General features: G+C 28.6%; 1 protein-coding gene across 1 annotated transcript in view; it reads right to left on the minus strand.

Annotated features, from left to right (window-relative positions):
- Nucleotides 1–570: 570 nt before the first annotated feature.
- The window catches only part of unc80 (unc80, NALCN channel complex subunit), a 97,540-nt gene continuing 81,044 nt past the window's right edge, over nucleotides 571–17,066 (minus strand). The window contains exons 55-64 of the mRNA XM_043046998.3: nucleotides 13,567–13,690; nucleotides 11,574–11,747; nucleotides 11,069–11,164; nucleotides 10,805–10,893; nucleotides 9,650–9,818; nucleotides 9,158–9,352; nucleotides 8,470–8,667; nucleotides 7,270–7,440; nucleotides 4,176–4,477; nucleotides 571–2,965 (exon numbers count right to left, since the gene is read on the minus strand). Of these exons, the coding sequence (XP_042902932.2) occupies nucleotides 2,690–2,965; nucleotides 4,176–4,477; nucleotides 7,270–7,440; nucleotides 8,470–8,667; nucleotides 9,158–9,352; nucleotides 9,650–9,818; nucleotides 10,805–10,893; nucleotides 11,069–11,164; nucleotides 11,574–11,747; nucleotides 13,567–13,690 (1,794 nt within the window). The 3' untranslated portion in view covers nucleotides 571–2,689. The remainder of the gene's footprint in view (nucleotides 2,966–4,175; nucleotides 4,478–7,269; nucleotides 7,441–8,469; nucleotides 8,668–9,157; nucleotides 9,353–9,649; nucleotides 9,819–10,804; nucleotides 10,894–11,068; nucleotides 11,165–11,573; nucleotides 11,748–13,566; nucleotides 13,691–17,066) is intronic.

Raw genomic sequence — 17,066 nt, forward strand, 5'->3', positions numbered from 1 at the left:
TTTTAGTAATCTGGTAATCAATAACAAATTGATAAGAAGTATTTAAAATTTAATTATAACCTAATGAACTAACTGCAGTCTTAATTTTGTGCGATCTTTTTATATAAACGTCTGCATTTTCTATGATAAAGGTATGAAAAAATAAACAAAATGCAAGACTTTCATCAATATGAAAAAGTGAGATATTTTTATATCTCAATTAATCTTTAAATACCATAAATTCTCCGTTAAATATTCATAATTCTCTGTTAAATAAAAATTAATATTTTTAACATATAATATAAACCAATTTGTCAAAATCTTTAAATGCCACAATTCTGTGCTAAATGTTATTAATTTATAACATACAATATAGACCTATTTGTCATAAATGTTAATTTTTTTCTTTTAAAAAGATGTCCGTGTATCAACACTTGGGTCCCTGCATCAAACTTAATTAGAAAGTAATGATAAAAATGTTTAAAGTGGTTCAGATTGAGGTAGCAAAAGGAAGAATATCAAAGTCGTTTACAACACTTGATTAAGTTTCTTTTAAATTTTGTTCTTTAAGTCATGTTTTTCTGCCATGTCTTTTTGTTAAAGCCATGCTAAATATATCAAGCTGCATTTTCCACAAGAAAAAGCACACAAAAGTTGCGTAAATCATTCATTAACTGATTCAGTTTATAAAAATAAAACTTAATTTTTAGTTTGTTGGCAAAATTTTCAACTATAGATAACTTCTTTGCAAAGAAATTACTGTTTCTTCAAAAAATTAACTGTTTAATTGCCATTAATAGTAACTTCAAAATTTTCTTGCTAATATTTTATGGACAATATTAATTTTTTTTTCTTTAAACAAATGCTCAATAGCAAAACTTTCCACTAGAAATAACTTCTTAAAAAGAAAATTACTGTTTCACCTAAAAAGTAACTGTTTAATTGGCATATAATGGTTTAAATAACTTTGTATAAGTGTCAAGTACAGCTATCATAATTTTTAAAAGCTAACTATTTTGCAAAATATATAGTTATTTAACATTTTTGCATATAATAGATATTTTGAATAGTTAAGACTAATTTTAAAAACTAGAATAAAAATAAATAAATTCAATTTTGAGATATAAGGTGATCTTATCAATCATTCCAGGTTAATCCTACAATGATATTTTCGTATCGTTATAGTGAATTTGGCATTCAGTCAAACACCTGTAGGGCATAACTCTCCAACTATGTCAGATACAGGGACTAATCACTTAAAATCACTCTTTTCTAAACCTCTATAAATATGAATTTTGAAAACAAATTATCAAAATAGAGATAAGATATAAAGATCTGAATGTGTATAATATTATTTATAAATAGTTAAATGACATGAAAATGTTTTTTAAGAATAATTTCAATTTTGAGTGCAGTTTTAACAATTGAATTTACTTTAAAATGAAAACAGTAAAAAAAAAATTAACTTTTGTAAAATGAACATATTCAACAAGATAAATATACGACCTTTTCAGAAGTATGTATAAGTACAATCTTTACAAATTGAAACCAATTTTAATATCGTTATTTTTCGTTAATAAGGAAGTTTTAATGGCAATGGTTTGTAGGAAAAAAAAATACAGGGTGCTTAGGAATCCATCACTCATGATAATTAACTTTATATTCCTTGTTTAAAATAAAACAACATACATTTACAGTTTGAAGTCCAAAATATTTTACATTTCTTATTTTTGTAAACCCGCTTCTGTTTCAGGCAATGAAATGCCAAAAATATTTTGAAATTAGGAGAAAAATAAATTTGGTTATCATGAAACAAAAAAATTAACTATACTTAAACTTTTTTTCTACATTTCTTCAATATAGTTAAGAAAGTAATGTTAGATAGAAATATCCTGATTAAAATTTTGAATTAAAGACTAGAATGGGTAAATAAATGTTTCTAAATTGGTCTGTTTTAATACATAACTTTAATTTTCCTTCAAAAAATAAATGCATATCTTATCATAGTCACAATAAATTTACGCATTTTATTTCACTTATTCCTATGTAACAAAAATGATTAAATTTTTTTTACTTGTTTATTGGTTGCATTCATCAAGAAAAAATAAAGTGGCTATTTGCTCTATTACTTATCTTCGACTTGCAAAATCAATTATAACAACCAATATTGAGCCTTTCTTTTCTAACAAGCAATGTAAATTTAATTTATCAACTAAACTTTATCAAAATTTATCTTTATTTTCTTTCACAATGAATAGAAGAAAAAAAAAATATCATAGTCAAAATAAATTTACACATTTTATTTCACTTATTCCTATGCAACAAAAGTGATAAATTTTTTTTTCACTTGTTAATTGGTTGCATTCTTTATCAAGAAATAAAGTGGCTATTTGTTCTATCACTTATCTTTTGACTTGAAAAATCAATTATAACAACCAATATTGAATCTTTCCTGTCCAACAGTCAATGCAAATTTAATTTATCAACTAAATATTATCTTCACTTTTAAAGCCTTATAAAAAATTTTAATTATTAGTTTTCCATAATGATTAATTAATTTTTTATTTAATTCCTGCTACAATTAGCAGAAGTATGATTTTTCGTGATCTTCAATAAGAGTAAAATCAAAAAGTGATGTCATTCCAGCACCCTATATACTATTTTAAAAATACAAAGGAAGTGAGGAAGTGCTGTAATATCAATTGGGTAACTAAACACATGTATTATCATTATCCTTATCCGGGAAAACCATGAAGACTGAAGTTTCAGATTCTTCATTCTGATTTTGACTCTCTTGCAGTAGAGTGCTTTTCTCTCCATTGCCGAGAGACTCAACTGAGTCGCCCAGTGTCTGGGCATCTTCAGGAGAGAGAGGACTTGTGGGAGATTGGGAATGTGATCGATAACGCTTTTTGCCATGATGACGCTTGGCACGACGTCCTACTGGAGATTCTTCACTGCCAACATGCCCAACTATCTTATGACGCTATTTAAAAGAAGGAGGAGATATATTATGCAGAGTTATACAGGGTGCATAGCCAAATTATTCAACAAAAAATAAGCACCTTTTAAGCATTTTTCAAACACTCAAGTAATATTTTTAAGCACCTTAAAAAAATATCATAATTAGGTAGGGTTGGAAAGTTATTGACAATTGACGGTTTTATCTGGTTTTAACCGTCATGTCAAAAAAAAAAAAAAAAACTTCAGTCATTGTTTTTGACTATTGCTAAAATTACCTTTATCTGAATGGCGTTTTCCTACGCTATGAACTGACGATACGCCGAAATAGATTTGGGTTAAATTAATTGTGAAAACGTTAAATAGAATAATGTGAACAGTGTCTTTCTGCATAATTCGTAGCCAAAATCAACATGTTAAACAGAAAATCTCAATTTGGAAAAGGGAAAAATAAGCACTTTTTAAAAACAACCAATGAAAAAAGCACCTTTAAGGGCTTTTAGAAAACGAAGATCGAAAATAAGCACCTTTAAGCACTTTTTAAAAAAGCTATGCACCCTGTTATAACATTTTTAAAAAAAATAAATTAACTTTTTAAAAGATAAATTGTTTAAAAGGTGAATTCTATAGAAACAATGAAAACATAAAAATGACAATCAAAGCTGACTTCGTCAGGGACTACTTTTAAGTAGGTTTTTTCAACTATGTTTTCCTTTTGGAATTGGATGTAATTAACTTTTGTAATTTGCTTTCGTATTATCTATTTCTTTTCATGAACTTTTTACAAAACCTTTAAGATAAAGAGAAAGCAATTTTTAGACATTTGATGATTGAAAAGGTTTTGTATTTTTATGACTTCCGGAGCTGGTACCCCCTGACGACGCCAGCTTCGGTTGTCATTTTTATATCTTTGTTACTTTTTTCTTTAAAATTTGCTATTGGTTTCAATTTTCTTATGGAATTCCTACTGCATTATGCAACTTTCCTTTGGAATTGTCGTAATTAACTGCTGTATACATGACTTTTTGCTTTCTCTTTTTATTACTCTTTAAAGGTTGCTAATATTGGTTTCAAGATGAAAAAAAAACAAACAACATATTACAACATTTTTCCTTAGAAATCATTTCACATAGGAATTATGCTTTATTACCTAGCTAATGGATGAAAATCAATAATTTATAAAATAATTTATGAAATGTCTTATTTTTTGAAAAGAGCGTAAAAGAAATACTCACATTGTGTTTTTGTATGAATGCTACTTGGGGCAATACGTTGGGATTGTCTTCTTCAGTGAGAGGAAGTTGAGTTTTGGTTGGCATCATAGCAATGGATTCTCCCCCACTCTCTTCATCAGCTTCGGTGTGGGCTGCCCACCCTGCTCCTCGGTGAGATTTCCGATAACGGAAAGTCTTGCGGCTTGGAGCCTTCTGTCGCTGGAGGCGGTGCCTCGGTAAGTGAGTGTCCGAATCCGGATCCGGCGACTGGACTCCCCCGACCGGACTGGTTGGGCAAGACGGGGGTTGACTCACAGAATCAGCTGAAATTATAGATTAATTTGTATAAAATATATTGATATTTATTAAAAATGTTACTTTTATGTTATTTGTGATAATAGTGAATAAGTTCTCGTTTAATTTTTTTTTGGAGACCACATTACAAAAAAAAATGCATAATATTGAAAAGCCACAGATTATTACACTTAGAAATTTTTTTATTTTATATATATATAAATATATATATATATATATATATATATATATATATATATATATATATATATAACTATCCGAACTATCTCCTTAAAAAAAATTGTGTCCTCACAAAAATTTCTTTCATGCTACACCTATGATAGTATGATCAGGAAAATGTATTAATTTCTCAATTGAAAACAAAACAAGTAATATTTTTACAGTTTTAACAGAAAAAATTAGTTTTTCTTTGGATAAGTTCGAATTACATATGACATAAAATTATGAGTGTTTTGAATGTTTGATACAAACACGTGTTTGAAAAATTTCTTTCAACTGAAATGCAACTTGACACTTTTAAACAGTAGATAAAACCTTAAAGATCACAGATAATAATTAAGTCAATAACAAATTTCTATTAGATAAATCTGTTTTAATTAATTTAATAGTTATTAGAAACTGATATAAAAATAACCCAAAATTTCTTGCATTTATATGTGCATCAGTAAATGATCGACACATTATATTGCAATAAATATTAATTGGTCATAGTGGACCAGTGGAAAATTTCAAGTAATTTTGCATTTCTATGAACTTTAAAATATTTTTTGCAGCATAGTCCATCATAATTATTTAATAACTAGTTTGACAATTAAAATTTAGATTTCAGAAACATCTTATTACATCAGGTAAAATAATTATTTTCCATGAAAAAAAACTTTTTCTATTCTCGTTATGAACTCCAAAAGTTTTTAGATAAGGAAAAATGTACTTTACAAACAAAAAGTTTTTAACCCCTTCTCTGTCAGCCTTGAATCTCATATGTTCAGCGTTTTTGTGCCTGTGTGGTCGGCATCTCATGCCATGTAAAGAAGACAAAAATTGCATCATTGAAATAAAATTTATCGCTATCTACACGTCTCTTTAAATCCAACGATTATTTTCGTATTTCTGAGTATTGCTAAAAGTTGTTGCAACTAGTCCCACTTTCTTCACAATTTTCGCAGTGAGATTTCCTGCCTGAAATTGAAATCAAAATCATTTTGTACTTCCTGTAATTTCACTTTCATTAGTGTTACAAAATTATTTTGGTTGGAAACTTAGTAAGTTGGGAAATTATTATTATGTTTTACCTAATTTTAATATTCAGATTATGCAGATATTTATCTTAAACACCTTAAGGCAATAGAGTTAATAAATATGTTATCACAGTGTATTTTTTTAAGACAAAACTTGCAGGGAAAACTGGAGATTAGTGAACAAGACATTACATATTTCACCACCAATAGGTCAAGCAAATAACTGGTTCTGACAAAAATATTTTGCATTTTCGAATTTAGGATAGAAAATATATTAATTTTCAGCAATAAAAAATGCTTTTTTGGCTCTAAAATTCGGGGAAAGAAAGAAAAAAAAATTCCGGTGGCAAAGGGATTAATTTTTTTTTCTCTCTCCTTTGACTTTCTTTCTCAGCTGAAGGAATTTTAAGTTGAGCAGTTGAATTTTTTGAAGATAAGAGTTACCACGTATTAAGTACTAAACATTAATTTATAAAAATCAAGATACTGCATCAGAAATGAAATAAATAGAACAAATGATAATGTCAAATGAGTTGTTTTGCTTTTTAACAAAAAACTAAATGAACTCTGAGATTTTATACACTAAATAATGAGTTTTTGTTAAATGAACTCATTTCAGCAAGTGTAATGAAATACTCTTTTTTCACATTAAAACAACTATATTTCTAACAGAATATATTTTCAAAACATTGGGGTACTTGCCTTCTTACCCCTGAATTTTAATGTTGTTAACAGTAACTGTATTAACAATTGTATTGTTTCTTGAGGAAATACACAGATGACAGCTTTCCAAGCTAGTTATCAGTAACAAAAGTACAATAACACAGAAGTATATACAGCTATGTAGGTCTATAATATTATTACAATTATGCATGAATTTACAACACTTAGATAAAAGTATTAAATTAAAAAACAGTGAAATTTTATACTTCACAGTAAAATTATATTGATTGCTTGGAATCAATATTTTAATTTTGGTTAAATTAGAACCAGCCTTATTATTGTTTTACCATCCAGTATTTGAAGTTCTAAAAAGCTTGTTGGAAGAGGAATAGCTTGTTGGAAGAGGAAAATATGAGATTTCTTTATATCTTTAATTTATTGTTTCCATCAAATCATTTTTTGTAATTATTTATTGTTTTCAGAATGTTAAAAGAATAGAAAAAAATATATTGCAGATTAGATGCAAACAACAAAATTTCTTAAATCTTAATAAAATAATTATCTTGTTTTATTATCATAACTGTCACTTTCCCTTCATGAGAATAAATTAAAGGGAAAAAAAACTTATTTTAAACAGATTATAAGGGAAATACTCAAAAAACATAATTTTTATTTCTCAGCTGTAAGACCATAAGTTAGACTATGAAATCGCGTTAGTTTGCACCTCTGGAAATATATTTGAGTCCAGGATCTAACTCCTGACTTAACTTTATTCTATTCTACTGTGTGCTCAAACATTTGAATTTGGTAATTTAAACTTAATTTTGTTATGGAATGATTAAATAAGCAATAGTAATTCATGAAAAATTTGTACAATCAAAATAAAAATTAGTTCATACTTTGATCCCCAGGTGAGTCTTGCTCTTCTGTTTGCCTGGTCGTCCCCACCGACGTGAGGCTACTGCCGCTACCGACTTTACCTTTTTTACTCCCACCACGTTTCATATGGAAAGTGCTCTTTCTCCACAATCTCGGTTCAGATACTGCAGGCAACTTTCCACTTAATCCTTCTACAAGTGAAATCAGATAAAATAAGGTATCGATAAAAAAGAAAGAAAATAATTTTTTCAAGAGCTAAATAACAAGAAGAATAGATTTTTTATTTATTATTTTTAAAAATGAATCTTAACATGCCCTACATTCAAATATCACCAATGCCACAAAAGTCCTTTTCACACAGCTTCAATAATTGTCATTCATTAAATATAGCGCTGCCACCTTATATAGAATGGTAGACAACCAAAAACTAAAGCTTTTAGAATATTGAGTTGTTTTGCTGATGTTGAAAGCCTCACTTCGAAAGACCCGGAACAAAGTGACATTTTATACGAGCTTTCGAATCACTCACATGTTATAATTTTAAATCATATTTAATAAATAAAGAATCTTATATTAAAATATAAACTTTGCCACTACTAGAAGAAATTTTCCCACAAAGCATAGAAAGTTGACAGCTCTATAAATATATACACATATATTTAACAATTAAAAAATCAATATCTGATGATTTTGCAAATGTTTTAAATTTGAAAAATGGCGATATAGTTTTAACTTTTTTTTTAGTTAACCTTTTATAAAGTTGAGGAAAGTACACTTCCATTTCTTGATAAAACTTCAGAAAATTGGGAAAAATATTTCGCTGAAAAGGGGTTTGTTTACAGAAATGCAGCTAACAGTAAAGCTTAGGGTGGATCCAAGAAGAAACACTGACAATGGGCAGATGTTTTCTCTAGTGCATAATGTGTTAGTTCATTTGATCATTATTCATCCAGTTTATATATTTATAAACACAGGATTAATAAATTCGTTTATTTTTAAAAACAGAAATTTAAGTTCATAGTCACAGTAAATAAACGTTTGAAAAATCTTCCCCCATCTTCCAGTTAAAAAATGATCGAAATCAATTCAAGTGATAAGGTAAAGGAGTTTCCTTTTATAAGTTAATGTAATTCTCAAAAATATTTAAACATAGCATTACTAAGAAAATATTAGCCTTATAAATGATGAAAGTGAACTAGAGTTTGGGAAAAGTTGAGTACCTTCGGCGGTGCTGCTATCGTCTTCTGGGTAAGGATAACTACTACGACGAAGCAGCTGTCTCAATACTTGTCGGCTCCCACTGCCAGAGCTGAATTTAATACTTAGTCCCTTATGAATATGCTTGCCGATATTCGTAAAGGTGCTCGTCTCTCCTTCTGTGATCTGTGGATGTAATGAGCTGTCTGTAGACATACCTCCTGTGAAAGAAAGTGATTAGTTAAAGCAGCAAAAAAAATTTTTTTAAAGAAAGTTTTACAAGCACTAAAAATATACACATATAAGTTTAAGATTAGTAATAAATTTAAATTTCATGGTTTTATAAAGGTCAGAATTATCTTATGAGCACTTCCAATAAATAAATGAATAATCATAACAAAAATTCCCCCCCCCCTTATTTACGGTAATTCCCATAGTTTCTTTTGAATCAAATATGAGAAAATATAAAAACACAAAAGTTTAACAAAAAGTAAGACTTGAGCACAAATGTCAACTGCTTGGATACACTTAACTAGATATATTTAATTTCTACAAAGTAAAAAGCAATTTAAGAGGTTAATTTTAAAAAATTGTGTTTGTTGACAACTTAAAATTAATGATCTTCTCGAAGTAAAAAATCAATTATGAAAAATTTAAATAAAATGAAATTAAATTATAAAGATTAAAATATTTCAAGAAATAATTGCTTACTAATGAGAGGAGTACTAGCTTTACGAGACACAGGAACAGGTATTTCTACGGTAATATCAGGTTTATCGGAGGGATCATTTAGGCCAGAGTGTTCACTTTTTCTAGACATCTGATATAAGAATCCTGCTTGTTGAGAAGTATCGCTACTGTGATCAGTTGATACAGTAGATTTTAATCGTTCCACTTTACCTCCCCCTACAATAAATTTTCATTTTAACCTAATGAAATAAATCAACATAATCACACATACCAGACCTCGAAAAATTCTTACATTCTTAATACATACTTTAATTCTACATGATTACATTCTTAAATAAACTTTCAAAAATACAACTTTAAAGAGCCCAAAAATCTTTCTTGATTTCATATTAATGAAAACATACAAAATTATTTATTATCAATCTGCCATATGAACGTGCAATAAATTCTGAGTCAAATGCATTAATATAAAAACAATCAAAAGAAATTCAAACAGAAGTAATAAACACACACCTATTTTCCAAGAAATTAAATCTTCTTTTAATGATTTCAGCTCTTGAACCATGTTAACATACAAGGCACCATGACTCTTTGCTACCGGCAAATTTTGACCATTAAGTTTGCCTTTGATTCTTTGTTGGAAAGAATATTCTTGTTCGTTGTCACAAATAGTATTAAGCATCTAAAAATATGAAACACTTACAAGATTAACAAATGAAATTTTAAATAATAATGGTAATATTTATTTATTATATTTCATTGTATTACGTTTACAAAACAACAAAAGCTGAGCTGCTTTTATGCTTTAACAAGCTTTGTGCCTGTACAATAGAAGTAAACAGATGAATTGCAAACAACATAGATGACTAGCAGCAAGAAGAATATTAAATAATGTGATACCTTGAGGGGTGGCTAAACAAGTTTTAAAGTAAAAAAAGTAAACAGTCCTTTTCATTTTCAGTGCAAAAAGACACGATTAACTATAAATAATTTGTAAGCATATTTCCTAACTTAATAATTTGCATAATTCAACTTTTTCCTGTGTTGTGTTCGTAGGCAAAAGTAGTTGTTTCACAAGTAAAAGCAATTCTAAATGTGACACATATATTGGGATACAATAGCCAATTCAAATTACATTTGCATAGCATATTTCAAGCAAACAGAAGTAAGTCTCTATATCCAAAGCAACATGATTTCACCAGAAATGTAATTTGGTGTGGATAATGCAACGGATTGATAATTTATAATAAATTAGAATTAAAATATTGTAAAAAAAAATGTATTTTAACCAAAATCCTTATAAAAATGAATATTTCAGGACAATAAATAGTAAATAAATAGGCATTACATTTTCCAGACAGCAATTCTAACTTCTTCTAAACTTAAAACATAAGCAGAGCGTAATTAAGCAAGCAATAGTCCATGGTTTTGTGTAATTTGATGCAGATAATCCAACGGATTGTTAATTTATAATCAAGTATGGTAAAAAAATTTATCTTAAGTAAAATTCTTAGAAAAAAGAATATTTCAGGAAAATAAATACCAATAAAAAAGGCATTACATTTTCCTGAGAGCAATTCTACTCTTCTTCTAAACTTAAACTTCTATGTGAATTGAAATTATTAAAAGGAAAAAATGTTGAATAAAAAATGCAATTTCAAAACTTACTCTACATTTGATCATCGGATATAATAATACATATAAAGGTGTGCGATGGCTAACAATAAAATCAATAAAATTCCACAAGCCTAAGCCACCTATAAAAAAGGAGAATATATTTAATAACAAATAAAAGAAGGTTCAAGCATAAATAGCAGTAATTTTCAATTTTCATATTGGGTTTAAAAATCTAAAAACTTTAATTTCAAAATGAAAAATATACAAAGTAATAAATATGGATTGGATTTAAGAAAATACACCAATCACATTTACCTTGCATTCTGTTTCCGAGTTCTCGAATGCAACCAGCAATTCGATGCCAGTCATTAGAAAGCTGTTTCTCAAAACAGACAAGTAAAACTTTCAGTCCTGAAAAAAAAAAAGAAATTAATTGACATAGCTAATTATAAGGTGCATATTGGTTTTTAATAACAAATTTACAGATTCTTAATTATGGAAAAGTTGAAAATGTGAAATATAAATCAATCTAAAATAATTTAATACTATATTTTTTACAAAAAATAAATTCTAAATTTTCGAGAATCAGTTAATTTTATTGTTACAAATATAATCCAAGAAACATTTAGAAAACATTTGTAAGAGTATATTAATGTACTCAATGAAGTAATTACTAATCCAATTTATAAAAATTCCTGATTTCCCATAATAAATTTTTTAAAACTGTCAGTCTAGTTTAGAAACTTAGTATATCTTCATGGTACAGTTCCATGTTAGTAAGAATGATCATAAAATATTACACTACAAAATAAATACTTACCAACGAAACCAATATGAAAAAGAAACATTTTTGATCTATTTGGAGATTTGCCAAAATTACTGCTGTCTGAAGCCCCTTTAGCTGAAGAGCTACTTTGTGGTGAAACAGGCGCTAAAGCATGCAGCACCATGGTCAAAGCAAATGCAATATCATTATGTCGAAGTTTAGGAACATCTGAAAAACAATATTTTAGTTATTTATGTATTTTAATGAGTTGACAGCAAGCAGCTAACATAAGAACATAAATCAAAACCTAAAATGCACTGTCTAATAATGCTAAAAAAATATTTAAATCATAAATTAAAGAGAAATCTTAAAAGTAAATAGATAATACAATTATATATCCATACTAACCAGTTTAAATCAGGGACTTACCATTAATGTTAAAAATGCTAACATATATTATAGAACACAGTGCAGTATAGTGCATAAAATTGTGAACTGTAAAACTATATTATTTAAAAACTAGTTGAATATATATTTGCAGTTATTAAAAAAAAATCTTAAATCGCTAAATAATGTTCAAAATGTGTTATGTAATGAACAAAATTATTAAGTAGGCAGAGCCGGATTATACCTTTCGTAGGCCCTAGGCACATAGCCGGATTATACCTTTCGTAGGCCCTAGGCATAGCCGTTTTTGGGCCCTCCCCTCCTTCCCCCACTCCTCCCCTCTTTTCAAAATATATGCTGAAATTTTCTTGAATATTTTTTTTTTACACTTTTATTAATATGGATTTTAATTTACGAATTTGTTTATCGAACTTTATCTGCAATACCGACAAGTGTAATGCATAAAGTAAGAGAAAAAAGAAAGGTACTCCTAACTTTAAAGAGAAAAAAAAATGGTAGAAATATAACATTTAAAAGAATAAAAAATTTACAAGTTTAGACAAGAAAAACAAGTTTAAAAATTACAAAATTCTCATATTTATTTTTTAAAAATAATTGCAATTCCTAAATTAACTTATATAAACAAAACCAATGATTAAATAACGCAATATATTTCATACCTAATTAAACGGGGGGGGGGAACAATAAAATAAAAGGAAAACTTATTAATCTTAATCAAAACACTTGAAAATTATCGAACCGAAACGATAGTTAAAAAAGGCACTAGCATAAATATTAAAACCCGGAACAAGGCAAGATCAACGGAATTTTTTTAAAAAAAAAAACCTAATGATAAAATTAATGAATAAAAAGAATTTATTGAGTGCGAAATTTATCGTGAAAAGAAAAAAAAAAATCAAACGCAATGGAATCAGAAAAACAAAACTGTTTTTCTGATTCCACTACGTTTGATTTTTTTTTTAAATTTTTTTCTCCCAAGTTTTTCGTAGGCCCCTGAATTTAGTAGGCCCTAGGCACGTGCCTAGTGTGCCTATAGGTTAATCCGGCCCTGTAAGTAGGTAATGATAAAGAATTTAAATTAATTTAAATAAAATTATAATCACAGATGAGACAAAGTAGATAAATGAAACAATAAAATAAAAACCAAATGGAAGTGGTTTAAAACGAAATAAAAGTGGATCAAAACTTTTGTTTAAATGAATCTATTTTACTATATTTCTTTTAAGAACAAATAATGAACAAGAAACATATTAGTTTGTTCTAATTTAAATAAAGTGTAAGACACAGTTTATAAAATATTTTGAAGTGAAGAGTTCTCAATATAGAATAAATTTATTTGCTTTTATGTGCATTCTAATTTAAATATATTGAATTTTGTATTAAAATACACTTCATCACAAAAGTTTAAGTGCAAACAAAAAAAATTTATTTTTAAAAACAACAACAGAATATTAACAAAAAGACATTGTCATGAGATGTAATTAAAAGCGAGAAATAAATACTAAGCTGAAAAATATTTATTTCATCATGACTTTGATAAATAAAATAAGTAAATAATAGGTTGCATCAAAAGTTTCATTGCAAGAGCTAGAATGACACTATTATTTATACATAAAATAGAACTTTACAAGTGAATTACCTTTTATGCTGCTACTAATTCTAATACAGAGGGGAAGAATCAAATTCATTAAATATATTTCTAGTTTTTCAGGGCTGGAGAAAGCAGAAGTTCCACCACAAACAGTCTCTAATGATTGGGATTCCTACATTTTGATACACAAAACATGCTTCAATTTCATTTATACATTAAAAATTAATTTTTACATCTACTACAAAAAAAGTTTTCACTTTGCAATCTATTATCTTCATTGAATGAAGAGGAATGGGGGAAAAATTACTATATTAAAAAAATTAAACTAAAATACAGCATCTGGACATATTTTTGCTAAATAATGGAGCAATAATAATGAAAACTGATATTATAAAAAAGAGAACAACTATTTTTTACAACTAATATTTTTTTCAAAAACATATAAATGTAACCAATAATATTACCAAAAAAACAATTGGAAAAAAAGTGAAAAATATGGGAAATATGGGTCGCATTCATTTCATCGACAATCACTTCATCGACACACCATTTCATCGACACCACTTCATCGACAGGCCGTTTCATCGACTAGGTCATTTCGTCGACAGGCCGTTTCCTCGACAGGGTTGTTTCGTCGACAGGTCATTTCGTCGACAGGGTCATTTCGTCGACAAGTCATTTCGTCGACAAGTCATTTCGTCGACAGGGTCATTTCGTCGACAAGTCATTTCGTCGACAAGTCATTTCGTCGACAGGGTCATTTCGTCGACAAGTCATTTCGTCGACAGGGTCATTTCGTCGACAGGGTCATTTCGTCGACAAGTCATTTCGTCTACAGGGTCATTTCGTCGACAAGTCATTTCGTCGACAGGGTCATTTCGTCGACAAGTCGTTTCGTCGACAGGGTCATTTCGTCGACAAGTCGTTTCGTCGACAGGGTCATTTCGTCGACAAGTCATTTCGTCGACAAGTCATTTCGTCGACAGGTTCATTTCGTCGACAGGGTCATTTCGTCGACAGGGTCATTTCGTCGTCAAGTCATTTCATCGACAGGGTCGTATCTTCACCTAGGTTATTACATCGACAGGGTAGTTTTGTCAGCAGGGTCATTTCGTCGACTGGGTCATTTTGTCGACAGGGTCATTTCATCAACATGATCGTTTCATCGACAGGGTCATTTCATCGACAAATCATTTCGTTGACAGGCCGTTTCCTCGACAGGGTTGTTTCGTCGACAGGCCATTTCGTCGACAGGGTCATTTCGTCGACAGGGTCATTTCGTCGACAAGTCATTTCGTCGACAGGGTCATTTCGTCGACAGGGTCATTTCGTCGACAAGTCATTTCGTCGACAGAGTCATTTTGTCGACAAGTCATTTCGTCGACAATATTAAGAGAAGATTATTTTGTAGGCAAAGTCATGCGTAATTTTGAAACTAGTCTTATGATTCTTTTACAATAGACGTTATGCCCCTTGCACTTTTTTGTAATTTAGTATATTTCTGATGAAATTTTTTAAGCCTAGCCTGATGCAAAATCTTAATAGTATGTTGAAGTTGCCGGAAAAAAGCATTTCATTTGAAAATTGCCTACTCCTCTATTCATATCACGTTGCAAAAACGATAATTGTAAACATTAATTGTATTTTACACATTTAAGTTGTATATTACACAATTTTTTTCTAATCCTATTTAACACATTTGTTTCTAAGATTAATTTTTAATGTACATTATTGTAGATCATCATCGCAAAAGCAATTGCAACAACTATTGTGAATGATTCTTGATGTAGGGAGTGAATGACGGGTGAAATTAGGAAGGAAAAAAAGACGGTATAAAATGAATCTGTGAGATAGTGAAACCATGTGGTCGATAGATAATTTCAATGACAAGGTTTTTTTCGTTAACAGGCCATTTCAGCTGCAAAAATTTTCTGTCGATAAAAACGAAAATTATACTTATATAACGTTCCCCCGCAATGAGTAAAATGCATTAATACAGTTTAAAATCTTGTCCAAAAAAAAAAGAGAAGGAAAAGGAACTAACTTTTGCAATGATAACAATGGTGATGTTTACGAAGAATTTAATCCGAAAAACACAAACCTTTTAGATAGTTAGCTAGTAAGATTACTTCTTGTTTTATCAAAAATTTATATATTCCCTGTGTTTAGATATTTATTTTTTTCAAGCTCAGTTGATTTTTTTTTATATGCAAGTAATCGGTAATTTTGTTACTATTGACATATTAATAAAATTTTCTTACATGAAATTTCAATATTTATATATTTTCTCTTTAAAAGAAAGATCGATATAGGAAAAAAAACAAACTAAGTTGTATGAGTGGCTATTACGAAAGTTGGCGAGCGAAGTGAGCAATGGGCTGAACTTTATAGTATTATAAAAATCTTGGGAAAAAAATGCATGAGGGGAAAAATAAAATGAAAATCCAACTTGGAAAACATATTGGGAAATAATGTTGATAAATTTTTTGTTCTAATCCTCTTCCTCATGTCTTTGTAAGCTATTCTGCTGAAGAGGGAAGTTTCTGACAATTCTTGTGAAATTTAAATGAAATATTATTTTAAACAAAAATCTTGTTCTCGCATTTCCAGTTTATTTTATTTCTTATTTAATTAATTATTTATAACGTTGTGGCGTTTAATATGTATTTTATCCTATATGTTCCCAAAACATTTATAAGTTCTCTTACCTTATAAAATAAACTTCGTTAAAGTAAAAAAAAAAAAAAAAAAAAACTCACAATGACTACACATCCTCGGTATGCGATGCAATCGAAATGATATAAAAAATGATTCTAAATCAGAGGAGGGGAGGAAACCTGTCTAATTGGTTTTTATGATCTAAAACATTTGGGGAAAAAACGCAATTTACTACGATATAACAAATAAATTGACTTTTGAGTTTATAATTGAGGAGAGTTATCTATATGCATCTGATTTTATTCCCATTAATGTTTTATTAAAATAAGTTTAGCAAACTTGTTTTTTTACTCAAATATTAAAATGTTTTTCTTTTCGATTTGCAAGAGAATAAAAATTTATTTAAATTAATAAAATTTGCAGGGAGAGTATATATTTTAAAGGCGAACAATAAGTCCTTCAAAAAATGTAAAAGTGTAAATTTTTAAATATCATGTTTGATATGTGTCATGATAAAGAAATGTGAATTTTCGTTACCAAAACGAAAAAAGTGGAATTTTGAATGTTGATAGAATATTTTGTGAAATTTTGCCCTTGTGGTTTTTGCTATGTGTGAAAATTTTTATAAATTGTTTTTCTCATTTGTAGTCTATTGAACAAACTTGATATTTTAAATACATATGCATTTTTTATTTTCATTTTTTCTACATTTTAGTTTTGAGTCTCCTGGCTTGTTCAGGCAGAATTGTGTTTTCATCCTGTGTAGAAAATCAGTTAAAAATTTCAGCAATTATACTAGTAAAAAATTGGTCAAATTTTAATTGTAAATTTTCTTTTTCTTTTTTGTAGAGTAGGAGTTATTTATTCTTACATTTAAATTCCAAGCTTGA

Source organism: Parasteatoda tepidariorum, chromosome 6 (genome assembly GCF_982258835.1).
Source record: "Parasteatoda tepidariorum strain Cologne lab strain chromosome 6, Ptep-v5.0, whole genome shotgun sequence".
Classification (NCBI taxonomy): Eukaryota; Metazoa; Arthropoda; class Arachnida; order Araneae; family Theridiidae; genus Parasteatoda; species Parasteatoda tepidariorum.